The sequence below is a fragment of the Malurus melanocephalus genome, unplaced genomic scaffold (genome assembly GCF_030028575.1).
Source record: "Malurus melanocephalus ecotype Western Australia unplaced genomic scaffold, MMel_1.1 scaffold_43, whole genome shotgun sequence".
NCBI lineage: Eukaryota > Metazoa > Chordata > Aves > Passeriformes > Maluridae > Malurus > Malurus melanocephalus.
The window spans coordinates 2,762,318-2,790,238 of NW_026623275.1; the positions used below are offsets into that span (position 1 = coordinate 2,762,318).

Sequence of the window (27,921 nt, forward strand, 5' to 3'; positions counted from 1 at the left end):
TACAGGGTTGATTTTTTTTACTTGTGAAACTTTTAAAGTAAGATTCTGTAAAGCCCCAAAAGTATTTCTTCTTAATTACATATTTGAATATATTAACATGACAGGAAAACAGTAAAAATATTATCTAAAATTAATTAAATAGCACAAGCAGCATTTTAAGACTGCTGAAGCAAGAGGAAAACCCAGACTTCCCTTATGTAGATATGCTATTTTAAAAGAAAAATACYTTCTCTTGAAGCTGAATTATAGGCAACTGAGATATTACTCTAAACACCTAACTCTAAATTACTGTAAACAATTGTAATTAAGAGAATTGTATCTCCTAACTATAAGCATCTTTTTAACTTACATTTTAGAATATACTTTCGTTTACAGTGCAATTTCTTTTCTTTAAATGTTTTATTGAGAAGGATTGTACTGAAGRAATCCTCTTTTTGGTATGCAACCAAGAACAGTGTGGGTACACATCAGTAGGTGTCCTTAGGTCAAGCAAAATTGACTTTTTGATTAAAATCTGGTTTAAAAACTGCATAAATTGCTAGAGCTTAGGAAGAGCCTTTTTATCATGAAGTGTACTGTCTTTAGCACTTCAAAACAGATCAAAACCAGGTGGCAAATACCATGGCCACAGTTTTTAAACTGTGATAGAAGCCTCTTAAGTACAAGTTTAAGCAACTGTGAGGAATTCAAAGGCATAAGCATGCTTAAGTTTCTAGTCTGAAATTCCTGAAAAAGCATAGCAATAYGCTTACTTACATTAATTGACTCTATTTGTCCAAATTCTTCAAACAAGTTTGTTAAATCTTGCTGTGTAGCCTTCTTGTCTACTTGACCTACCCAAAGAGTAGTACTGCAAACTGTCAAGAGACATGTTCACATTAATCAAAATACTAGAATGTTAGCTTATGAAATAGTCTATAGCATAAACGTAGAAGGTTTTAAAAAGAAACAGAAATCACTAATAAAAACCCAAGAATAGTAAATCTATTACTTACYATACAGAGATTAGGTACATTAACAAAAATGTTAAAGGGTTAAACAACACCAAACATATTCACTACAAGTAATGATTCTTATTTCATTTTCTTTTAAACGAGTTGTTTTWATAGAAATAAAACCACAAAATTCTGTTGATTAGCAGATAAGGTAAACTAAATTATTAATTACTTCTGGAAAAAAACCAAAACATTTCTCTTCTACCTCCCATTTAAAAACCCATGCCTTTAGGATTGAAGTGAATTTTAATGAAGTATAACTAACTTCTAAGTGGCTAAAAGTATTACAGATGAACTTAATACTGCAGTGTTATGTACTGCATTTTCACCCGAAATAAACAGCAAAGTACTATTAATTTACCTTGGCCAACAACCTGGAAAGATAAATTTAACTGAGGCCCATCAAGCTGAAGATGTCCATGTTCTAATTCTTGCCAATTCCACCACCAGCCCAGATCCCTGCAACTGCCTTGCAAATGTCCATCCATCTCCTCACCAAACATAAACACTCACTGACATGAGCTATGACCTCCTTCTCCCATATGCGCATGTTTCCAGTTCCTGTCTCCCAAATATTGCCCAATCTATGTGTACAACTTGGATTTCTTGGCCTGCCCTATCCTTAACCATGGAAACATTCGTTCTTTATCATCATCTTGATACATCACATTTCCTTTGTGTACCAGTCCTGGTGCCCCAAACTGGAAACCCAKCATGCATTCCTCTGTCACTGGACATTTTCCATTGACAACAGTACTCCGCAGTGCTGAGAATGACTAGTCGTTAAGATTTCTCTTGGACAAAACTTCTTCCTTACATGCTTGTAGATATCCCTTTTCTATCTCTTGGTGTTAAGCTCTATGAAACAATTTTTCAGAGTGCAGCAAGTAATAATAGTGGCTGTCACCGAACAAATTTCATGAAGTAGAAYACTTGTCAGGTGAATTACTTACTTATTTAATCATTTGCCTCCCCACAAAGTTCCCACACTTCACTTAGCCTCTTTAATATCTCCTTTACACTTCACAGGACCTCAGTGCTGCTGCGGTTCATTCGGTTACCAAACACCTCTCTTTCTCAGCTCCCAACCCTTCTKATCATAGCTCCCTGCCTTGTGGACTACTGGGACAAATCTACACGACTGATTTGTCTCTTTTCATGTGAAAAACCAAAGAAGAGGGGAAAAAAGCATCTAAACTGTAGTACAGTCCCCAGTTTAAAGTCACCTTGAAATGATGTAAGATATTAATGTGAACAGTACACTTTTTCATTTATAAAATTGAGTTGTGAACTGCTTCTCTTGTCAGATAAACAGTATAGTTCTTAAGACACAAGAGAAATGCAAAACTACATCAGGAACAATTTACAACCTATCTAAACAAAGTTAAATTCTCAAAATACATTCCCTTTGATTTTAGCAACTGTGTGGAGGAAGTTATTTTTCTCCTTACTACCATCATTTTTTTTAGTATGTAAATTCTCCGCAGGAATGACAGCAGTGCACAGCACAACTCTGCAGAGGCTGAAATCCACTTGGTTTTTGAATACTTTAAGRTACCACCATTATGGTCTGCCTCACACTAGCAAATTCCAGCTGCTTTGGCACTACATTTCTCTGAAAATCTATTTAAAAAACACTGTAAATGTTTTAAAAMATGGGCCCTAAGATATCCATTGAAGTGTTCAAAGTGTGTACCACACACTTTAACATTTTATCAGTCCAACAATTTTCAGATCAAGTGCTGGACACCTTCAAATGCCCTATTAAAGACAGCATTAAAGATGAYTGTAACTTAGAGACAGCCCTTGCTGCTCTCTGTTTAGGAGTAAAATCACTGGTGCAACAGTGTGAGTAAAAACACTAGAATAGTATGATACTTGCTCTCATCTAAGATGACATGATGTATCTTTCTAAGCTGTAAGAAACATCAGAAAATTAAACCTATGTATAAGTAGTAAAGATAAATCTTGTTCTGTCAATGAAAATGAAGCCTTTTTTTCCAGTTAATCTTACGTTATTAAAACACTAAGCAGGTGCCACCTACCACTTAGTGTTTTTGAGCGTATAGGAGGCAATCCCTTTTTCTGACGTTCTTTTTCCCTCTCCCTAGCCCTTCTTTCACTGGAGTACGACCGAGATGACTTTCTCTTCCTTTCTCTTGATCTTGAGCGCGAACGTTTTCTGTGTTTACGCTTACGAGAACCAGACCGYGATCTAGACCTTCGTTTCCTTGGCGACCTACAAAATACTTAATTTTAGTATGCTAAGTAAAACAAACAAAAAAAAATTCTGACATAGCTGTCTTTTAACTACAAAATTTAGTCACTACACAGATATTTCCACTATATTCACTAAAACTGATTCAGGAAATAAATTTAATGCCATTTGGGTGAGGAATAGAAAGAACACCTTAAAACAAAACACATTCAATATGTTTTATCTCTATACCTAATTCTCTGGCACAGAAAGCCTGTCCAGCTTCCTAGTTTTAGTTATTTCTGTAACCTGAASAGGTCTTAAAAAATTTCAGCAAAACCACAGTATGGTAAATGAACTGTCATACCAAAAGTCTGCATCTAACACAAATATTTAATGAAATGTCTTTTCATTGCCAAAACCTTCTTATGACAATTTTGGAAAATACAGAATTGAGACTGAGAATCACAAATAGCAACTATTTTTCAGAAAAACTTCATTACTTAATACAAGGTAATTACAAAACCTTGAACGAGATCTTGAACGAGTTCTTGATCTTGAACGAACAGCTGATTTCTTTTCTTCTTGTTCAAAAATCTCTTCTTCAGCAATATCCTGACCTTCATCTATATCCATGTCCTGAGGTCAGACATAAAATATGTTCAATAACACTTAATAAAAGAACTCACAATATATACGACTTGAAATCATGTTAGTATGTCTTTTCCTTTCAATTTCTGTAATCAAATTTTAAATAGTTTTACCTGTTGTTGAATATCCATTGAATCATCTACATTTGTTTCCACTTCTAAAAACTGCTGTTGACTACTCCCTTGTGATGGTGATGCAGAGTGCTCTGAACCAAAATTTCCTTCCTGATTCTCCTCAGGGCTTGCCTAAATAACAGTTAATAATATAACATAAAGCCCCTTACAATTAGAAGTGCTTACTGTCAAAATGTAATACTGTATGAAAATAGTAATCCCACTTCTCATTAATGTGAAAGCTCAACTGGATATCAGTCCATTCCATTCCTTTCTTTCAGTATCATCCTTAAACACAAAACTTTGAAATAATTAATATTTCTGATTTTAAAAGATTAGTATCCATTTGCTGAATAAAAAAAAAGAATACACAAAAAGTACACAATTTACGGCTTAATTTGGCTTCTTCAAAACAAAAATTTACAGGACAAACATGGCCWCATGTACAGTGGCCCTGAAAGACACCCACCTGTCCCCCATGCATATGCACTAATAGATGTTCTTTTGATACTAACATAACAAAAATATTTGCAATACCAATTGAGCTAGTTAAAAAATTTACACTATTGTGAATTTTCTTACAGTGCGTGATTTCAGACAAGCAATTACTGAAAGATAAGGGAAGAAGTTATGTCATTTATGTCAACATGGCAATTTCAAGAGACCTAACAAAACAAGCAGTTCTTAATAAACACCAGAATTAAAGAATGTGGAATACTAAAAGTGTTGATAGCCTGTGCATTGCCTAAAAGTACAGATTTGGAAWAAGTATCTCTAAGATACAAGATAAATTCAAGAACTAGAATAAATGTAATTAAAATACTCAGAAATTATATAAGAACAATTTTGAAAAGTAATTTAAAATCTATAATGCATTCCTGCAGGTAAACATTTCAATGATCCTCACAATACTTTAATTCAACAAATTCTACATGTTCTATCTGCCCAGAGAATGCCARAAAGCTAGTAGAATGACTAGTAGTAAAAATTTTCTCTTCATAGTTTTTAAGCATGTTACAACAAGTTTATAAAAAAGTATTCTACTATAATTCAGTTAATTTATTTCCCTTCTGACAGTATGTTTTGTCTCATTTTCCCTATATTTAATTTTTCAACAGTCTGTTTCTTGATACCAATGCCTACATTTCTTGCTGCTCCTTCTCTTTTTATCTTCCATCCTCTCCTCCTCTCCCCCTGCTCCTCAGCAGATGCCTAATAATTTTGTTTTGCCCTTTATCTTTCCTTCTATTTCCCTTTGGTCTTTCTCAATGAAACTTACACTGGATTTAAAGAAATAATATGCTCATTACAAAGTAGTTCCAGCAGAAGTTTGTATCTTTTAGCTGTTAAGAACGTGAAAATACAACTTTCTCTCCATATTGACTAGACAAGAAGACTGGATCTGAAAGGGAAATCCTTCAGGTCTTGAAACAGAAAATCAAATGTAAGGGGAGAGTCAAGTAAGCATTGTATCCATTCTACCCCAGAAAAACTTCGATTTTCTTATTTTACAATAAGGTAGGCATTCACAATTTTTATTTTCAAATTAGACATTTAAATTTTGCTATGACACATCAAAAGCTCCTCAAACAGATACATTCTTCARTGCTTTATTCCTTTACAATATTTTTAGTGTTTAAAGACAGAAATGGCTAGATAACCACCAACATCCAAAACTAGTTGGTTTTGGCTATACTACATAGCTAGTCTGTAGCTATGTTGTATTTTTTTTTCATTTACTACACTTAAATAAGAAATAAAAATAAAACAGTAAAATAAAGCAGTAAAGAAACAGTATCTAYAAAAAATTAAATTATTAAAATCACAAATTCAAAGCTCAAATGGCATTCTTGATTGAAAGCTGAGCCACTGGCTCAGGCAGAGGAATAGACTGCTCAGGGAGGTGGTGAGTTTAAGAAGTATCTGGATCTGGGCTGGTTGTTGTGGTTTAGTGGTTCAGGGATTACAGTGACAGTGCTGGTTGACAGCAGGACTTGATGATCTTAATGTCTCTTCCAACCCTAACTTTCAATGGTTCTATGACTTCACCTGTGAACAGCTAAAACTAAAATCTCCAACAGATGTTTGTTAAGTTTGTGATCCCTTGTCTTTTCTTTCAATCTGAGATTTCTATTTTCCTGTGAAACCAGGTGCAAATACTTCACAGAAAGCCCACTTTATATCTGGGCTGTATCAAGACAGAATGCCTCTGTTTGTTTTTTTTTATGGGATCAAGAGAGGAAAAGAACAGTTGAGCACTGAGGACTGAGTAACCTCAGCAGAAATAAACTAAGTTATTTCAGTGTARAGAGGACACAATTCATATAGTTAAGAAGGAATGTTGGGTTGTCTCAAGCATCAGTTCTTAATGAACAGTTTCTCAGGAAATATGTAACTCTAGCTCAGATTCTTCAACAGAATGAGACAATTATTAGCCAAGACATAAAACATGGGRAAATTAAAGTTATCCACAGACTCTATTCTGTCCTCTCTTGAGAGACAGGAGCATAATCACTTCAGTGCTTAGCTTACTCTTTCTGCAAGCAAGGAATAACATTTTTTAWCCCATATAAAGAGCTGAACAGCCAAAGCACAGTCATGTCTAACTCAYCTAATGAGTACTCTTTCCTAAGAGAAGCAAAATGTACATCCCACACATTTGGTTGTGGGGTTTTTTCTGCTTAATGCACTTTTTTACCACTTATCCCACTTACTCTGCAAGCTTACACAGTCAGCTAGTGACAAAGACTTTAATGATAAGAAAACTGTCAGTAACAAGAAATTTTTTTCATCCTAGAATATGTTTTTTTAAATCACTGGAGAACATAAATTGCTACAACAGCCACAAGATGGAGTTCTTACCTTTTGAGGCTGCTGCTGCTCCAAAAGCTGTTGTCTGAGATGTTCTAAATTTTGTTGCTGTAGCTGCTCAGCTAGTTGGTGAAAAAGGGAGTTGTTCACAGATTCTGGTACTAATGGCCTGAAACAAAATCATTAAAAAAAAAACCCACGTTTTTTCTCTTGGTTTAAACAATTAGTAAATAGGTCTTCAGAACTGGGTTTCAAGTTTAACTAGAGGACAATGTAGCTAGTTCCACCTTCTAATATCATTATTATCCCATCAACAGTATAAATATAATTATAAAAAGCAAAGATAATGCTACCTTTCAGACAAAGTCAACAAAAATTCTGGCACAGACTTATAGYAAAATGTGTATGTTTAATTTAGTTATCTTTTTCTACTGTTTTAATGTACTTATGCTCTGAAATAAACATTTTTCTTACTTAATCCTAATGTTCAACTAGCATCACGCAAATTTTAGCATTTTCCCTAGGAAACATAGCTTGGTCTTACAATTGGGAAGAGGGAGTTTCCTTTTTAGGCTCTTCATTTTGTTCAGATTCTTCCCCAAAGTCAAACCTGTCCATCAGCTTCTGGGAGAAAACAAAATAAGCATTAGTGAAYACTCCTTATATGTCCCCTAGGGAATATTTTGTTTTCAAAAGGAAGATGCTCTTATTTCTCAACTTAAGAAAAAACAAAAAAAGTTTGGTAAATACCTGAATAGAAAATTAAATATCTTACTGCTATTGCTATCAACTCTTGAATGTACCAAATTTTGCCCCAGCTTTCCTGAGCTCAACATGTGAGTAAAACCACATGCTCCTTCCACAGTAACTAACAGCAACTTTGGAGTAAAGATTAAATAAAGATTAATTTTATGTAACGATACCTTTAATTAGAAGAAATTACTACGAAGAGGCCAACTATTTAATCCTTTGGTAATCAGCAAATTGCTCTGCTCATAACAAGTGAAGACCTACAGCTTGATTACTTCACAAAGAATTATTGTATTTTCACACACATATGTTATTTGGACAATCTGAATTCCTTCCAATATACTGCTCCTTGAAAAAAACTCATAGTCTGCAAAAAAAATCAAAGCTAGCAGTTATCAATAAGCCTTCTAATGGATAAAAAGAAAGATACCTCACAAGAAGAAAGAGAAAAACTTGGATAAAGTTCCTGTTTTATGTGTGAAGATGTCTACCCTGGAGTTCTGCTTAAGTAACAAGGTTTGTCAATTAATTTGTAAAAGTCCCGAAGCATTTTAGTAGCACTTTACTTTCCTGAAGAGAAAACTAAGGAACAAGCATGAAGAAATACAACAGATGTTATTATTTGTTAGTGAGACTGCCTTTTTCCCCCTATTTATTGATAGGGCATTGCWATTAAAGCATGTACATGCATCTTTACACACCTTGGATGTTTTCTGCAAAGCAGAGCTAATGCTATACTACAAACCACCACAACAACTTCTCAAATCTTAATCTCAGACAAAAAGCAGTGAATGGTAATATAGGTCAGTCATTTTGAAATACTAAGGCAAAAACATCTTCAGCAACCAGCCATGATGATCCAGTAGCCCATTTTCTTTCTCAGGATGCTCTATTTACTCCTAATTACTGGAGTCCAGCAAGAAGAACAAAGCATAAGCTAACTAGAAAATTGATCAATCAAGGATTTTTAGAATCACTTTTCCCAATACAGTATTTATGAAAGCAGGACTGAACATGCCTGAGAAAACAGTAGAAATACAGACCATCAAGCTTATGTGAATTTGGATGCTAAAATACAGAACAACTTTCACGACATATATCTAATCCATTTGAAGCAAGGTGACTGCCTTTTTTGTTTGAATTGTTAGAATGTTTTCCAGTGAGGCACTTACAAAATGCTGCTGCTCTGAAAAAACTGTGCATTTTAGAAAAACCTCAAACTTGAAATACTGTTTATCATCATGTACCTTCCATCATTACAAGTAGAAAGGAAAATAACAGAATATGCACTATTCATACATCTGAGAAAAGAAATCAATAGAAGGTAGCCCAACAGTTCATGACAAGCAATACAAGCATTTAGATTAACTGAGGCCAGAGAAAACAAAAGAACTTCCAGCCAAGACAGGTAAATGTGCGGCATGATTTTTGTTTACATTTGTTTTAAGGAACACTGTACATACTGAAAGAAAAAATCTGAACTGAAAGATCTTGATTTTTACATAGTTAATAAAAAAAATCTCTATGGTGAAGTAATAGAAATGAAACCAAATTAAGTATTAGGATACTGAGTTTAATATTACACACACATGCATAGAAAAAGCACAGAACCTCCCCTTTGTGCTGCATGTTCCTTTAWATATCTAAAAGGAAATTTGTTCAGAAAAACCAACAGAAAGGGTTAAAGGCATGAAAAAAGCTTTTTATTTGAAAGGAAACAAATTTTTCCATAAGCATCAGGATATTCTCTTTGGAAATTAAAAATAAAAGGAGTAGGGTAAATGCATAAGAAATGTTGATCAAATTTTTTTTACCATAACACAAGGATAGGGTTCTGTAGCAAGATCAGAAAAYATGCACATTTGATGTTGCCAAAATAATTTTTCACATAAAACATAATAATTTGCACAGTTAATTAATACAAGGCACTACAGAGACTGAAGGGCCTGAAAACAAAGGACTGGAAGAACAGACAAATGTATTAGGAATAGGGATTTTTTTTTAAAAAAATGAGTATTTATCCATTCATCAAAGGTATTTTCCTGCACTTGTTATCCAATTCACCAATATTATGTCATGGAATGAAAACTATGCTTCACAGTTTCCTTTGGATCAAAATACTAATAATTTAATTTTTTATCTTAAAAGCTGCCCCATCTGTATATAAAGATCTCACCAGAATTTGAATTCCTTCAATTTGCTCATTTAAGCTTCCCAACATTCAAGACAGCCACACCTATATTTATCAATGGAAATGGTGGAATTGAAGTGTGCAGAATAATGCCATATTCTAAAATACTTTCTGTATCTAAATATTACAGCCATCCCTTTTAAGTGATGCATTCATTCCCTGGGATTACACTTGCTCAGGTTGATCGTTACAGCTGTGGTATAGCAGGAGTACAGGTCATTCTTTTCCTGACTTATTTTTACAGATGCATTACTTTCAATAAAAAGCTATTATCTGAGTTAAGAATAAAAACAGTTTTTTTGCTTCTCCAACTTCCTTATTCTTACTATTTACCCACTTCAGGACAGTCCTACCGAGATTATGTACTCACAAGCTGTTTCTTCCAAAGATAATAATGTTTTCTTTACTTATCTATTTAGTTATTAACTTTTAAGCAGAGGTTCTTCCTTTATTATACTGGTATTATACTATGACAGCAATTGCTTGCATGGATGTTGCCACCTGGTATGCAATTATGTTAGTTGTCTTAAATTCCTTCACTCTGGTTTTGTTTGTAGTTTGTTTGGGGGCTTCCAGGGTGTTTTTTGCTTTTTTTTTTTTTTTGGCATGTTGGTTGGTTGGTTTTTCGGTTTTTATTTTCAGGATTTTTTTTGCAACAGAAGTTTCTTTACCTACAGGCTAATTTGTTCACTCACATAATTTTGTGGCTAAGATTAGAAGTTTTCTTGGCACATACCTTATAATGGTAGAAAATTACAAGTAAAATTTTTTTACTCTTCTGAGAAAATTGTGTGTATTATTTTCTGCATATTTTCCATTTATTACCTTGTAAGAAGTAATTTCCACTGCTTTGTTACAAAGGGTGAGGAAAAATATGTAACAATGGCTTAATGTTACTAAATCAAATCTGTTACCATTATCAATAACCTTTCTGAGTCCCTTTCAACTCCAGATTTTCTACAATGCACCATTCAGCCCTAAATTCATATAAAACTACATTACTCTGTCTAGACTTTTTTTTTAAATGTTTTCAAGATGTAGCACTTTATAGTGTATTAATATATTTTTTAAACTTCCAAAGTCAAACAATAAAATCCAACAGAACTTTTCACTTACATATGTATTTAATAATAAATACTTCTTCAAATTTCTATTATTCTACTTCTACCTTATTAAAAGAGACACTCTGTTCCAGTGGATTAAGAGTATTAGCAGCAGCAGCTGCAGCTGTGAGTTGTGCTGTGAGGGCCTGTAACTGGACAACAAGACCAGCATCCAGTGCTTGAAGTAGCGAAGGCTGAGGTTTCTGCTGCTGTATCTGCAGTGTCTGTATCAACTGCTGAAGCTAAAAAAGATAAAAAGTGAATTGAACATGATTTAGTTTAAAGCAYAAAAACAAAGTACAAAATAGACTTTTCCCCTTCCACTAAGTAAAAAAAATCCTCAGGAATGAAGTATAATCTAACCTATGGCTATAATTTTGTCTTAATTTGTTTTCATTTACAGCAAATTTTTTCCCACTTACTGGCTAATTTGTTTTCTGGGGCTGATAAGATAGGCAGAGGCTTCTTCTTCCTAACTTGCTCTGACAGGTTGCATGATGATGCCAGTCACCACTCAGGATTTCATGCTTTCTAGGGTTCCCCTCTTCTGTTTCTCCAGTTTGATTCCTTCTGACCTGAAAGAAATCTGTTAGCCTACTCCAGTTTCCTAAAGCCCATCTATATTAGGAGAATCTCTGTCCTGTAACAACATTGGTACAGAGAAAAGAACTGCACTGTGGCAGTTGATGCAACCTGTTCATAGAGAGAGCTTGAACCAGCATCTCTGCACAAGTCACAAGTGAAATCTCATGGTAAAATTCAGGTTTGGGCTGATAGAATGCAACTCCCTTGCTGTGTTAACAAAATATAAAAAGCAAACGTACAAATCAATCACCTGGTCTATTTTGTTTTCTTTCAAGTTCTTACTTGTATTTAATCTTCTAGAGGAGTTGTCCTAATGAGGACWTAAAAGGCTCTTTCATGTGCAGATCAAATTATCTGTTGAAGAAGGATGCTTCCATAAAATTGTACAGATTTGCCTTAAGAAAATAACATTAACCCTATGGAAAGAAGCTCTCCTAAAATGGAATTAGAAGCAGTCCTTTAATATTCCATGAGATAAATCCCTGGAGCCTTATCTTTAGATATTTGTGGAAAAAAAAAAAAGTTGAGGAAATCTAGGTAGTTCAAACTATACTGACTAAGTCTCTGATTACCCTTACATTCATATTCYAACTCCTTAGAGGTGTCTCCACTGAACTCTTCAAGGGCTCAATCCCTCCCTTCTTACTAGCCACACTAGAAACATCATAAACTGATTAGGCTGAATTTCTTTCCCACAATACATCAAAAATATGTGACTTACAAGCCTGTTTTAGAATTACCTTCTGGTAATGTGAAACAATTCTCCGTATTCTTTTAAAAACAGTTATACAGATTTCTTACTCAGCAGAGCCTCTGAAAAGGCTTCAATTTTAGTTCTACCTTAGCAAGAGCTTTCACTACTGCAATAAGCAAAACTGAAGAGTTCCCCCAAATCCCATTTGACTGATCCACAAAAGATGAGCAAATACAGCTGGTCCACCTTGCGCATTGCTCTCAGTAGGAAGGAATCAAACTGAAGAAGCAGAGATGGAGGCCCTAGAGCAGACAAATCCTGGGTGGGCACCATTCTTGTTGTTTTCACATTCTTGTTGGTCACATCTTTCTTATTCTGCCCTCTCCTATATCTAGACTCTCAATTTACCTGTATGCATTCTCACCCATAAAACACAGTTGTAAGATAAAACCAAAATCTTTGGAGCTGGGGCACCAAGGAGAGGCTGTGGGAGAAGGAATGGTTTGGAGAAGAAGAAGAAAAGAGATGGACAGGATGGAAGCAAATATCATAGCTCATCCATCAATCCTAGACATCTTGCATGTACATATTTATTGTGAACCGTCTGTCTCCACACTTCTCCTTAAGAGTACTTTGAGCCAAATATCCAAGAATTATTTCTTTTGATCAGCTGTCTTTAAACCCCAAATTCCCTTTCCATCTTCTTTTTTTTTTCTCTTGTTTCATTATTTTCTTTTTTTATAGTCTCGAAGCAACAATCTTTAAAACTACCTGACTTTTCATTTTACCATTTTACCATAAAATTTCATTTTACCATTCTCATTTCACATCCTTTCCTTGTTTAAGAGCTAGTCCACTATTTTTCCTCCTTATTTCACTAAGTTTCCCACAAACTCATTTTGCTTCACTTTTCAATGATTTAATTTCTTCCAGTGTTATCAGACGAAGATATTCCCTCCATATGACTAATGAGCAATTACAGATAATTCTGGTTAGTTCAATACTGTAAAATATTCTCATTAATTAAAGTTGAGAAATATGCTTTAATTTGCATTTTATTTTGTATCTATATCTATGAAATCTTATTGCTGTTCTTGATTTAGTCATCTGCAATAAATCTATACTTGTCATCTACACAGACAAGTATGTATTACAGACCATCTTATCTGAAGTCCCCTTCTGAGATGGTTTTAAGGAATGAACAGGGTCAGTTACAAAAGGTAACAAGGAGTTTCAGTTGACCTGGAACTTATTTATGATGAACAACCTCATGGGATAGTTAACATGGATACTGGACATAAAACTAAAACATACTCACGAAAACATTCCTTACCTGTAACTTAAAGGTACAAAGTATCAGACAATCTAAAGTGTCTACAGTGTAACTGTCTACAAAATAGTTACCTGTTGGCCTTGAGGACTCTGTAAAATCTGTGCAACAGCAGCAAGCGTGTCTGTGTTAGCAATCTGAGATACCCAAGGATCAGGTAAACTCTGCGCCACATTGGCTGGGGTAACTGGAGTCACAGGTGTACCTAAAAAAGAGAAAAAACAATATGCCCAAATATTTTAACATAGAAACTTAAAAATTGTGTTAGAGAAGAAAGAAACCTGCGGCTATTAAATACTGAGTAAGCACATCAATTGAAACTATTTTCTCTGAGATACACAGAGAGCACACAAAAATAACACAGACATCAACATTCCTCAAGTAGCAAAATTACTTTGTGTTGGTGTAGTTCACAGCTCTTTCTACTATTGACCTATTGGGCCTAATAACAAAAACATGGATTAAGGCAAAATAAATAGGTTTTACAGAGTATTCCAGAACATTCAGTGGAAACTACATATACCAAAAGGTAATTGTTAGCAATCTATTTGTCTGCTAGTCCGAATCTCAATGGACTCACACTTTATCCCCAGGAGGAATCTTAAGGAGTCTACTAAAAATTTCAACCTGCATCAGCTAAATTAAGGAGGATTGTTTTATTTTTTTTTTTTCTCAAGAGAAACACTGAGACTAAACTAGCACTCTGATTATTAGCTTCATGCCATAATCCAGAAAAATCCTTCATCCCTGCAAATACTTTTGCATTTACAGCTCAGAAGTAGAGATATGCCAATGAATGTTAAATATGACTAGATTACTGTTTTAAAATTTGCGTCAGAATTTAAGTAAATATTAGAGCAGACTCATGATTTCAACAATTTAATGTAGTCATACTATATAAAAATAACAAATAYGGAGCTAGAAGATGCAGAAAAGGCAATCCAAGATCTGAAAATTTCACGTATTTGCTTTCCCAATGAAAACTAAGGAAGATTTGTCCATCTCACTGCTTTTCAGCATGGGATCCGCAAAAGATGGGTTACAAAAGCAGGTGCCAAAACCCATTCCTATCTGGACAATTTCCCATATATCCCAACCATAAAAGAAAAAATTCTGGCACAGTGAAAAACTGAAAAATCCATTTTCCTGCCATCTACCTACATAGGTAAGGCAGATGCTCAGAGCACAAGATGATCAAGTCTGCACTTATAAAAATGTTTTCCTGATCTTGATGGTGTCTGTAATATACTTCTTTCTAGCATTCATTTATCTAAAAGAAACCAGTGAGATATTTCAGCATGTTAATAGGCAACATAACAAAGCTGACAGAAGTGTATTTATTCAAAGTATGACTTCCATCTGGTTTTGTTTACCTGGCGTATTGTTGCTTATAGCAGCTGTAGTGCTGGGCAAGACAGGGGTCACAACGGGAGGAGGAATTCCTGCTGCCATATCCAAGAGAGGCTGTATAATTTCACTCTTGAACACATTATTCTTCTGCCATAAATTTAGCACTCTAACAATTTTACTCTAAATGAAGAAAAGATAACAAAAGGCATGAGTTATGCTTATTTTTCTTGTTTTTACTCATTATGGAGTTCTTAATTAGCAACATTAATCTGTCTAGACTGAAGGACTTTTAGGTTTGCAAAGGACCCTTATACTGGGTCACAGCAAAGTTCTATGAACTATGAAGCAGACACTAGGCACCAGGAAAGAGCTACTACACATAAGTGACAATGTTCTCTCAACCAGAAATGTACCCTATATCTTGGAAGATGACATGGAGGGAAAATTATTTCAAGAAAGCATTTTAAAGCATTACCAATAATAAAAATGAATCATTAGTTTCCTAATTTTTTATAGTTAACATATACAAATGCAATTCTGTTCTGCCTATGAATCAAAATAATTTATGTGTACTGAAAAATGGGCATATACTAGTAAGACTGCTATATATTTTTATTAGAAAAGCAGCTTAACATTTTGCAAGCTCTCTTGATGAAGTGACGAATTTAAACATTTAAACTGGAACACAATTTCCTGCCTATTGAAAATACATAGTAATATTAAAAAATGTGGATCATGGGGAAGGAAGAAAAAAAAATCAAAATTAAGACTTCATATAATTCCATTAGCTGTAACTCATTGTTCAGCTTACATTTCTATTACATTGTAAACAGATCACCATTTTCATCTGCTTCCAGAAGTTTTTGGTTTGTTTTTTTTTTTTTTTAATTCCATTAGCTGTAACTCATTGTTCAGCTTACATTTCTATTACATTGTAAACAGATCACCATTTTCATCTGCTTCCAGAAGTTTTTGGTTTGTTTTTTTTTTTTTTTTTTTAAGCTTCACCTCTACCAAAAGGCAAGATTTTTCTTTATTTTGGGGGGAAAAGTCAGCTGTATTACAAAGAGCAGGAAATTCTTCAAAGGATCTGGTGTTTGCTGTCAGAAAGATGGTTTAATTACTTGAGTTTTACAAAACAAGAACATAGAGAACTTTGTCATAGTGCTCAAAACAAAGAAAAAAAGGTCTGTTTGCACAGAACTACAAGAGCATACTTTAACAGAGAGAAGTGCTGAATTTTCACTGCATGGAAGATGCAATTTAGTTTCCTTAAAGAAATCTTGAAGGTTTCCACTCAGAATCACAGTACATGAGCCTTTCTTCTTTGAAAGTCTGTTTTATAAGCAGTCCTTGACAAGTCCATCAGAGGCTCTAACTTCCTTCATCTTTCTAGAGCAGGAATTTAAAATAGTTCCTGCACCTCAGTATCTACCTGCACCTTGCACWTTCTCTGGGCCAGGCAAAGAAATCAGTCAGGTATTTTGTTGTTACTTTAAAAGAAATGTTAGTGCATTTCTGCTTGATTTAAAAACGAATTCCACATTTGCTCAAWTAAAGATAATGGCTGTGTTTCTCCATTAAGCGTTTTATTCAGATTAAACATCAAAATGTTACAAACTAGGTACGTACCTTGGTCTCTCTGACAGCACAGTTTTTCGCTAGGCAATGTATAGAGTAACTACTCTCACAGCACAGACCTTCCTATAATATTGAATCCATATGCAGCATAGCAGCAAGACTTTGGATTGAAAAATACATTTTAGGCTGAGGTGAAAAATATCCTAGAAAGGAACCTGACAGGACTTTTGTGAACCCTAAGTAGACTATGTTTAACTACCTCTCTTCACAGCAAACAACTCTAATACCATAAATTGCCATACATTGAAACATCGCAGGACAAGTGGTGCCATTTCTTACCCTAGAATAAATTTACTATACATTTTAAAAAACTAGATACAAACTGAGTACTTCTACCCATTGTTCCAATCTCTCCCTCTTCAATACGTCAGGCTATTTCTGTATTAGCACATTTCCCAAAGTAGCAAGGTAAATAAGTTTACAAAACACACTGCAAAAGGAATACAACTAAATGAATAAAAAATGTAAGTTAAAAAATCATGCCTATTTATAAAAAAACCACAGTAAAACACTGTGGAATTGAAGCAGCACAAGTTAATCACACAGATAACCTAAAACCAGACTGGGAAAATGTCCGTTTTAACTTAAATAACCTGTTCAGCAACACCTCAGAACTCACCTGAAGAAGACAGACATCCTTAGCCAAGTTTGTCCAACCAAGTAAAATTTGCACATCCCGATACATTTTCCTGCAGAGGTCCTAACTATTCTAAAAAGGCAGGAATCCTAAGATAACACAATGGCTGAACTTGCCTTAATTACCTTCCATAGATGCCTTGGGTTTTCACGTCTCTGGTTGAAAAATACAGCTGTAGGAATGCATGTAACTATACAAAATATAACTTTTCCTACACATCCTGCCTTACTTATACTTTACTTAATGTCTGTACTACACAAATTTCTGTGAAGACAAAGCCCTTAGCATTCCCCACCTTTTTGTAGTTATTTAATAAGTAGAAACACTACCTATTTTATAAGCAGGGCCAAATACGAAGGAAGTTGAACTGCCTGCACACTACCCTTTCCAGCCAATCTTTTAGAATCAGAATTTGGTAGCTAACTAAACTACTGTGATCCAAGGGAACAGCTGACTATTGAGCTAAATGATTCCAGTTAATTCTCATTTAGCTCCTGGATGATCACAGAATCAAAGGAAAGGTTACCTTTCAAAAACCCCAATTAATCTCATTGGATCTATCTTTCCAATCGCTACAAGAAGACAAGCAACATTAAGAAATACATATACAGGGCAAGTTTATAAGTATATCCCCTCCATGAAGTAGAAAGTGAAATAAAAATCTTTATTCTTTATAGATAATAAGCTAAAGATTGTTTTATCTAGAAAGATCTGCAAGTGGCTTACCTTGTCATCACCAGGACAACGGTACAAGTTCTGGAAAGTGCTGATGATGTTATTGCTGAATCTTGGAGCAAATACATCCTTTTCTTGTCCAAACTGATGCCGCGACTGTCTCACAATGGAGTCAATGACATATAGACCAGGCACCTTGTATTCTGGTTTGCACTACAAAGAATGGTAATTTTAGATGAGCATATGTGAAAAATAATCTAAGCCATTAAGGGCAGAGTAAATATGAAAAATCCTCTCTAATTTTTAAATGAGCCCAAGTATTACTGAAATGTTCTCTATTTAATAAACTATCCTGGAAAATGGAACTTAGAAACATCTAACCTCTAATATTTAAACTGTCACATCTATATCATTGTGCAGCTATGTAAATGGTGYAAAATCAATTTCTTACTGATAAAAAAATAACTTTTTTTAATCTATGTATTAAAAAAATAAATGCACAAACCACATATCCTWTTAAAATGTATGCTCTGTKTTAAGGGTACAGCATAAGGCATGACCAAATATTTAAWAGTACATTTGGACCAGCTGTAAATGTAATTCTAGATATTTTTGTCCTCCTGTATGATCAAAGGAAACATTAAAGTTAAAATTTGTTTACTTTATGGTATATCGATGCACCTAATGTGTGGTACATCCTCCCCTGCTGAAAAAAAACGTATTTATGGAGACATCTGTTTGGTTGAGAAACAACCAATGATGCTTATTTCAGAACTCTAGAAAACTTGCATAATTTACAAACAACATTATATTTATAAAGCATGACTGCTAACTAAAATATGAATTACTTATGTAATTTTACTTTCTTAACAACTAAAATTTTTGTCTTTTAATTGCAAAGTGATTACACCACATTACTGCAACCAGTTTTAAGACAGAATGAAAAGTGGTCCACAAATATAATTAAGTCATCATCTGAATGCATTATGTTATAGATTCACTTAATAAATATTGGATGTATAATCACACAAGGTACTATGGAAAACATGGAAAAGGATACTCATTTCCTCTCTGGTTCTATAAACATATTATGCAACACACTAAATTAATAATCTTTAATAAGGTGCCAAAAAATGTTTCAGAGTATTTATTTTACTATGCCYTGAATATAAATGTTCTGTTTTGAAAAGTGTTGATTTGCTAACACTTGCAACCTTGAGAAAGCATTTCTTTAGGTCATGGTCCAGTGGATTTTAAGCATGCCATCATTCATTTTTAAGAATGTGTGTGGCATCCTTTTAGGAATATTATGTGCATCATCATTGGATATAATACACTGTCTTCAGAAAATCACTTCAATGTATTGCAGCTTCTAAAATGTTATTTAAATTATTAAAAAAGAGTATTTTGCATACGAACAGTTATTATTTAATGCTATTAATAAGCTGCACGGGTCACTAAATTGTTCATTAAATAATCAGAAACCCCTATCAAGGCCACCAAAAGGAATAATCTAATCCAGAGTGATCACTGACRAAGTTATCAACAAGAACATACATCTGCCTTCCTTCTCTAACCAGCAATGAACAGTGCACAACTTCCTCATCTAGTAATACTGGACAMTGAAGGCAAATGTGTAAAAGAACACAATAGTGTTAGTAGCTTGTTATGAACAACCAGTCCCATTCCTGACAAATTGCCATTCTTTCATTCAGAAGATAAAACTTCTCTTGTGCCTATGAATACGGAACTGTCAACCATGCCCACTCAACTAAAAAGCAATTTGGAACTCAGACAATTCTGAACTAATTTCAGGACATGAAACTGAAAAATGCTACTTGTCAGAGATGGGTAAGATGCATACCTGCTCTCCTACTCCTAGGAGCATTGAACAGGGATCAGAGGATATGATCCCTTTGTCAGAGATGAAAGAGCTCAGAGTAGAGGCCCCAAAAGACAAATACTTGACAAAAAACTAGCAGTGTTKGTGAAGTATACTAGTCTTTACTACTGCCTTGAAACATATATATGGCATTTTCTCACACAGGATTGATCTACTAGTACCTAAATAATTAATTCATAAATAGTTCTGAGAMAGATAAAAACACCAGGCTGAAGCTGAAACCTGTTTACACTGTCCAGCCACTGGCAAAAGGCACTGCAGAGCATACTGSGCATTCAAGGAATAAGTTAGTGAGMAGGACAGATTACTAACACAGAGCAGTCTAGACTGTTTTGTAAAAAAATATAACAGAAAGAAAATTGCATCCAACATTGCAACATTAACAACCTAACTTCTCTAGCTTGTTTACCAAAACTAAAATGCAATTTGATCATAATTTACTGCTATTTACTGAAGAGAGAAGAAATTCAGTACCAAAAATGATCAACTGAACAATCAGGTACAACACAGATAAGGAGGGAACATTCACAAATGTGACTCCATGCATTTCCAACTGGAAGCAAAATGCAGTTTTACCCAAGAGTTGCAACTGTTGCAACTGTTGCAAGAAAATAAAGTACTATATATTTCCTTACTATTCAGAATCTTTTYGTCTTCTCAAAAACTAACTGTAGTCTAGCCATACAAATATTTTTTGTTTTCATTTACTTGCAAGAACTTAAAAGACATGCCACATCTCCTGCTACAAAAAGGATGAGGCTGAAGGTCATCTTCCCTTCAGCTTTAAAATCAATGGGAAAACCTGGCAGAAAAACAAAAGCAACTGTCACTAGCCWAACAACTATCAACTGTTTTGCTGTTAGCCGTCCACTGATAGTCTCTTTTAACAKTAAATAAATACATACAGAAGTAGTTTTAAAACAGTGTCTGCAGTGATTCAGATCAAAGAACAAAAAGAGAACAAAGTATCTGTCGTTCTGCATCATGGGTTATGATCTGCTGCTGATTACTAGCAGAAACTGAATGGGACTAAAAATGGAAATAAACTAAAATATGCTAAAAACATTAAGCCATATGTGTATCTAAACCCCCACTTGACTGACTTACCTTTTGAATGAATTTCTCAACACTCTGTACAACATGCTTGTAGAACTGAAAAATAAAACAGTATTTCAGCAGAGGAGAAAATCTGAAGATACGTTTGTTCGAGTATGCTGGTATATTGACAGAAAAACTAGAAGAACAAAATTTAGATTATTAAGCAGCAATACAATACCTACAGCTGAACATGCAATCTTCCTTAAAATACTTAATAGCATATAAAGGAGCTAATATCAGTGTTTCTTCTTCTTCTTGAAGGCTTTTTACCCTGGRTTTTTTGAATAGCATGCTTATTTAGCGACAACTAGGAGAATAATACAATTGTTCCACCAAAACATATGGCTGTTTCACTGTATACTACTGAAGATGTTTACCTGATGTTACTAAACATGTAACTTTTCTGCATTTCAATAATTTTCCAAATGTTCACTTTAATAATGTAAAAATAGGAGTAYAGGAGGACCTTATAACATCTGTTGAATACTTTTTCTTTCATGAAGTTGTTTTTTAAATTGTGATTTTATAATCACAATGGCTCTAAATCATGTTAATAACTAAGATAACCACTTTATACAATTAAATGTTGTTATTGAAATGATAAGAATGGAAACAGTATTTCCAAGTTGAGTACATGATAAAACGTTTTGGTATTATTTAATTGCTTAATTAAGAGAACCATCTATTATGTTTTACTACTTGTATAAGTTCAATACAAGTTTTCAGCATTTTCATTATACTGCAACACACAGGCTTTACCACAGACATACTTAAGAAAGCCACTGAATTTCACTCTTCAGTYATCAAATTGCTCTTTTCCAATTACACAAAACACCAGTATGGATTTCATTATCTGAAAACATATCTGCATTGTCAGCAAAGGAATAYAGATAAGAAGAGCCTAAGTTCGGTCTGTCCTCTTTTCTACCTTTCCAGCTTTCACTGAGTTTCCATTTGTTTTAATGCTTAACACTAGTGGCATAATTCTTTCCTTCAGCATAATTCAGTGACTTTATGCTGCGCCACTGTTGTCTGGCAATTAATTTTACTTTGTGGCARGAATAATCTTTAATGAGTGCACTAAGACTAGAACTTATAAACAATTTGTATCCAAGCAACATGAAACCCAAAATCTATGAAAAAAATCCATGAAAAGGTATGCTAGGAATTTAGAAAAATGAAGAGTTGCATTGATCCAAAGGCATGCATAAATTTTGAGGAGGGAAGAAGGGAGAGAGGGGAGAAGGAAGGGTGAATCGTAATTTTCTGTTTATTCATCTGTTAACAGGCATGTTAGTGTGCCCTTTTTAAACTGAGGGGAAAAAACACTGTCTTTCAGATCTGATATGGGAGTCAAAATGGTATAATTCTTTCTCACATATGACAACCAGCAAATGAAAGACAAACAACAAATTAAGCCTTCTGCTGCATTTCCAAAAACCCCCTCACTATCACATTTGATCATTACTTGGGAATTGTACTCACAACAAGTGAGGTGKAAGTTCTGAAGCAAATTCTTCAGACTATTCCACAAAATTATTTTTATATATATGAGAAATGCAAAAGAGATCAAAAGAAGTTAACTGATTTCTTACCTTTATAGCCTTGATTGCTGCCTTGGTGATCTGTGTCATTTTAGCTTTAGAAATGGGTGGTTTGTAATCATTTAGCGAGTACAACTGCAAAAAAAAAAACAAAAACAACCTATCAGAAATATAATCTGCAGTTTTATGCAGAATAAATTATTTTTCACAAGAAAATACCATTTTTAATTTTCACTGGATTTTACATATTAAGCAAGAAAAGACATTCCCATTGAAGCAAAAAATAAAAAAACTTACGAACATATAATGTAAGATCCAAGATGCTTCAAGGAGAACAAGCTATTCTTTGCAATGGCCCCTATACACACACCTAGCTTTACTAGCACTAAATACTGAAGGCATTTCAGGTAAAGTTACAAAATAATTATTTAAAACATGCAAATATAGTAGCTCTCATTAAGTTTTCCAGGGCAAAGACATTAATATACTTGAATATCTTTATGGAAGCAYAACAAAATCTTAACTTAGTATAGTCATCATCATATGCCTGCTGAATCAAGTCTTTTCATTTTCCATTAAACAAACAACAACAAAATCAAGCCCAGKGAGCATGAGCATGTAGCAATTTTGCCACTTAGACTGAAAGAAGTACAGACTTCATTCACTGCATTAACTCAGGAAAGTAATATATCAAAAGTATTACAAAGGCTTARGCAAAAATCCAGCTGTGTTTTCAATTACAAACACAGCTTCTTAACTTCACTAATAGCTAACCAGCAAAACAACCACAGTTCACAGGTAGTGAAGTTTTGCAACATGTTCTCCCTGGATGCAGTATTAACTCTATTCATTTGACCAGTATATACATCTCCCAGCAAAAGCAATCCAGCATGACAGGAATTCATCAGAAATTTGCTACRCAGTGAAACTTTACACTAACTAAATTCACAGATATGACTGATGGGTGGTAATTATAAACAACTCCTTCCCAAGGCTATTTACTTGCTGTGAAAATCTCTGATTATCCACAATACATGATTTTGAACAAAATGCTGCTCTTTTCTCCTTCACCTCTAAGTATTATAAAAGAAGGGACTGGCTGGTATTTGCCACTTTCAGACATAAAAACACCAGACAATATGGCAACCCAGATTCAAGGACATTCTTGACTTACATTTTATTTTTGTTTACAACACATGCTTACAAGCATGTTAGTTCAAAAATAGTTCTGATAATGGGAATGACCATTCACAAATAATTTTTTATTTCCTTCCTAAAGACAGGAAGAATTGGAGTTCTTCCATTAAACAGTAATTGAAACAGAAACAAAGCCAAAAAACCCTCTCTTTTCCTGCACAGCCTGAGAAATGCAATATATTGAACCAGATTAACACCCATAAAGGTATTTACATTATCTTTAACTTGCTAATATTTGCTCAACTTGTGGCAAACTGCTAGCTCAGAAAACATAGCTCAGAATTGTTCATATTTAATAAAGCAAATTGTAAGAATAAACAGGCTTAGACAGTGGAAAGGACTAGACAATCTCAAATATAGGTCATGCTCCCCAAGATGCTTATAATAATTTATCACTCTGAAGATAACAAGTAGATATTCTTTCATCATACTTTAGTTTCCAAGAGACAAGGATTTGTTCTCCTTGCAAACATGAGCGGCTTTTTTTCTATCCTTTCCTGTCAAAACCAGTTTCAACCAAAACCTCCTATAGCTGTCAAAACACAAAGTGAAAAAAAAAATTGGTTTGTCCAAGCATAAGTGTCTGTCTTCTCAGCTTGAAAGGATTTCCATTAAAACTGTGAAATTATAACCAGTTCACAGCTAGACATCCACTTTTAAAACAACTGTTACCACTTCTCACTAATGCTAATTGCCATAGCAAAATATTTTGAATTATTTATGTGCCGCTCATACAACAAGAAACAATACATTTCTAAAATGTAGATATATAAATACTCTTCACCACCACAGGGGGAAAGGGAGAAAAGAGGCAAAACCCCAAGAGACTCCAATCAGTTTCTTCTCTGTTTGACAGCTCAGCTTCCAGCTACTCACAGGTAATTACCACAATGTAATCACTCATCCTGGCTGTTTGGCTGGATGTTGTGCGACTACAGCTAAACTACTTCTGGAAACACTACAGCACCAGAAACTTTTTGCTTATACACTGTTTCTTAGCACAGCCAGTTTGGGTACTCCTAGTCAGCATTCTCAAGCCTGAAACACCAATTAGTAAAAGCAATTTACAGGCATGTGATCAAATATGCAATCAGCCTTGATTCAGGAAGTCACCTTGCCAACCTAAACACAGTCCCAGAAGAGACGCTGAGACATCAGCTGTGTGCAGTCACGTAACTTAGCACCACTTATCAGGAATATCCCAAAAGCCAACAGGGTAACATGGGCTGTTGTTAACATCCCATTACTTTATTCCAGGTAGCACAGAGGCAAATTTAGCAKTAAGGACTGATAATTCAAGGGGGAAAGGTGGTGGTGGAAAGGAACCAGTAGAAAGAGTAAAACTCAGTACTTCTGTAGAGAGAGGCTTTTTAGACAATGGATACACCTATTACAGGTCTTAACAGCCATTTAAAACAAACACATATGCCAAATTCAGTACTGGGAAGAAGCCAGAAAAGGAATCACTCTTCTAAATTATTTTTCTTTAATTGTCTTGAAGAATCTTTTAATTTACTATAGAACATTTAAGTTTGAAAAGTATGGAAAAACTTGGAAAAAGTGKTTTTTTGATTGCCTTGACCCCRGTACAGAYGGACCACACGCTTGGCCTTGTTCARGATGAAGTTAGCATGGGCTCTCTCCTCCTCAAGTCTGTCAGGCTCCCTCTGGATGTCATCCCTTCCCTCAAGTGTTTTAATTGCACCTCAATGCTGAGGCTGCATTCAATCCCACTGCCTATGTCTATGTCATCAAAAAAGATATTAAATAGTGTCAATCCCAATGTGGACCCCGGAGGGACACAATGTCATACTGGTCACCATTTGGACACAGAGCCATTAACTACAACTCTTTGGATGCTGATATCCAGCAAACTTCTTATCCATCAAAGAGTCCATCCATTAAACCCATTCTCTCTACTGCTAGGGTGACAAGAAGAAAGACTTGATTGCCTCTCTAGTAATGAAAACTTTTTCATCCAGCATTGATTTTTTTTTTTTTTTTGAGACACTTGGCATTTGAAAAATAAGGAGTYTAAGCTATGTGTATTATTTTTAAAAATTGTGTTTATATCCAAGCTCAATTTTTCCTGTATGATCTTTCATATAGCTAAACCAGTTTGCTTTCATTGYTTCCTGATCTTAGTTTTGTAAGGCACTCATGCTCATTTAGAAGGTAACTGCTTGCCCTCACATAAAAGAAGCCTTTAAAAAAATTTTAAAAAGGCACCATGTCTAAATAGTACAATCAGGGAAACTCTCAGAAACAAAAGRATGCACTTGAGAAAATCAGTAGTAATATTCAAAGGGTATGGGGAGGAGTGGGAATCAAACTCTGGCTGGTAATGTACATGCAAAAGATAGTCCAATCAAGTTTGACAAATAAACAGGAGAAAGCATAAAAATCACTGCTTTTCAGAGGAGGGGAGGAATAGCAAATCTATTTCCTGTATCTCCAGGACAATCAGCACATACAAAAGGACTCAGAGATTATAAGGCTCTACAGAAAAAGAACCTCCCCCCCTTTTTTTTTTTAAATCTACACACTAAGAAAAAACTCATCCCACATCAGAATCCTCCTGAAGTATGTTTTCAAGGAGGTAAATAACAAGCCCACAATGTCAAAAATAACAAAGTATTGGAAAATAACTTAAGAATTAAAGACTTGGGAGCCGTCACTCATGAAACCTTATTTAAAACAGTCTCAATCTTACAGCTCTGAAAGACAGGAAACGCAACATGAATTTCTGACAAGGGTTCAAGGGGAGAATTAGGGAACAATTGATCAGTTTGGTTAAATGTATCTGTACCAGAAGAGATTGCATAAATTACTTGAAATATAAGTATTAGGACACAGATAATTCCATGCAGCTGTTGAAAGAAAAAGCCACATTTCAATATACTGTTCTTCTCTGAAAGACTCCATGAGCGCAGTGAAAAATCACTGATATAAAACCACCTGGACTATCAAAACACATTCACCACAGGTAYCTCACAAAAGGCTCCAAAAAAATTAAGCTGTCCTAAACTGGCCCTTGCATGGCAAATAACCTAACAAATTACTCCTCAAATACAGCCAGCAAACAATTGGAATGAACAATCATTTGATGCATGGTAAAAGGAAATCCCAATAGAGCCGACTTGTGCCTGTGCTGTCACCTATACTCTGGTTAGGACAAAGTCAGACTGTCAGAGACTGAGGAGGAACATTGGTGACACTACTGAGTAATAAAAAGGCAGATGAAATTAAGTACAAGGACACATGAAGTAGTGAACACTGGCTTTGAAGCATGCTATTGCCATTCAGCAAAGAGATCTGCTGATAAATGASACATTTTTTGAAGACATCAACTCAAGAGTAAACCAGAAAAATCTTAGTAGYAAATGCAGCAAATGGACATTCAGACCCACATTATTTAGGGGAAGGTACTAACCTACATGGCACTCTCAACCCTATAATCTCCAAGCTGGCATGAAATCATTAGGGATAACTAAAACTGTGGAGAAGCTTTTAAGTGGAGAACAAAAGTTCATCAACTGGCACACAGGATGATTAAGTGGATGGCGTATGTCGATACGACCTCAGTAGTGAAGATCAMCTGCAATGGATGGGATCCGTGGAGCACACCACATCAGATGAGCAGGGAGAGAGCAAGAGTCAGGCTGGTGGATGAGATTCCAGACTGCCCAGTGTGGTTGGCCTTAGCCTGGAAAGGCAGCTCTGGCATGCCTCAGAGGGAACTGACTCATCCCTGAACTGTTACCATGAACTTGCTAAGTCTGTGCCTTGATGCCATAATGAAACACACACTCTTTTTTAWATTACAGTCACCTATCTATATGTTACTATAAAATGTAGCTCTCCACTTAAAAGATCTTATTCAAATCAAGTTTGAGCCTCATTCTATCAGGCAGCTGCATTTTTTTCACAGTAGAAATACAGTTCATTTCAGAGGCTCAAAAGTGAAACACTGCAATCTTCAAGWGCCAAATAAAACCAGAAGTTTCAGAAGCTTTGATGCAGCCTAGTTCACATTTACAAGCTGGAAGAGCACAGACAGGGAGCAGACAGAAACCCTTATGTAAACTTAAAAAAARCATGCTTTAGAGCTCAGCTAACGGAGCATAATATGATTCTGAGCATTATGAAGAAAATCTGTCATTTACTAGCCATTTATCTGCTTTTCTGAATAAATATCTACTCATAGGAAACATTTGCTCAAAACGACAAAAATTGCTCTTTATCTTTAAATGTCTGATCAATACTGAAAGATATTTGACCACCAACTAAGCATGTTTTTTCTAMTCAAGTTCCTAAGTTCCCTGTTGTAAGGATTTGCAAAGTGAAAGTATTTGCATCAATTCTTATGTGAAAACGCAGTAAGTACAGACATTTGCTGTTGAAATCTGAAGCATTGCTGGGGAAAGCACCATAGTATGGGGAGTGTCTTTTTAAA

General features: G+C 34.8%; 1 protein-coding gene across 1 annotated transcript in view; it reads right to left on the reverse strand.

Moving 5' to 3' along the window:
* SCAF8 (SR-related CTD associated factor 8) overlaps positions 1-27,921 on the reverse strand; it is an 88,796-nt gene that overhangs the window by 45,567 nt on the left and 15,308 nt on the right. Inside the window, exons 2-13 of the mRNA XM_057364878.1 lie at positions 22,320-22,403; positions 20,734-20,778; positions 17,775-17,936; positions 14,794-14,950; positions 13,495-13,625; positions 10,877-11,053; positions 7,312-7,391; positions 6,819-6,936; positions 3,957-4,088; positions 3,719-3,831; positions 3,041-3,234; positions 757-857 (exon numbers count right to left, since the gene is read on the reverse strand). Of these exons, the coding sequence (XP_057220861.1) occupies positions 757-857; positions 3,041-3,234; positions 3,719-3,831; positions 3,957-4,088; positions 6,819-6,936; positions 7,312-7,391; positions 10,877-11,053; positions 13,495-13,625; positions 14,794-14,950; positions 17,775-17,936; positions 20,734-20,778; positions 22,320-22,403 (1,494 nt within the window). The remainder of the gene's footprint in view (positions 1-756; positions 858-3,040; positions 3,235-3,718; positions 3,832-3,956; positions 4,089-6,818; positions 6,937-7,311; positions 7,392-10,876; positions 11,054-13,494; positions 13,626-14,793; positions 14,951-17,774; positions 17,937-20,733; positions 20,779-22,319; positions 22,404-27,921) is intronic.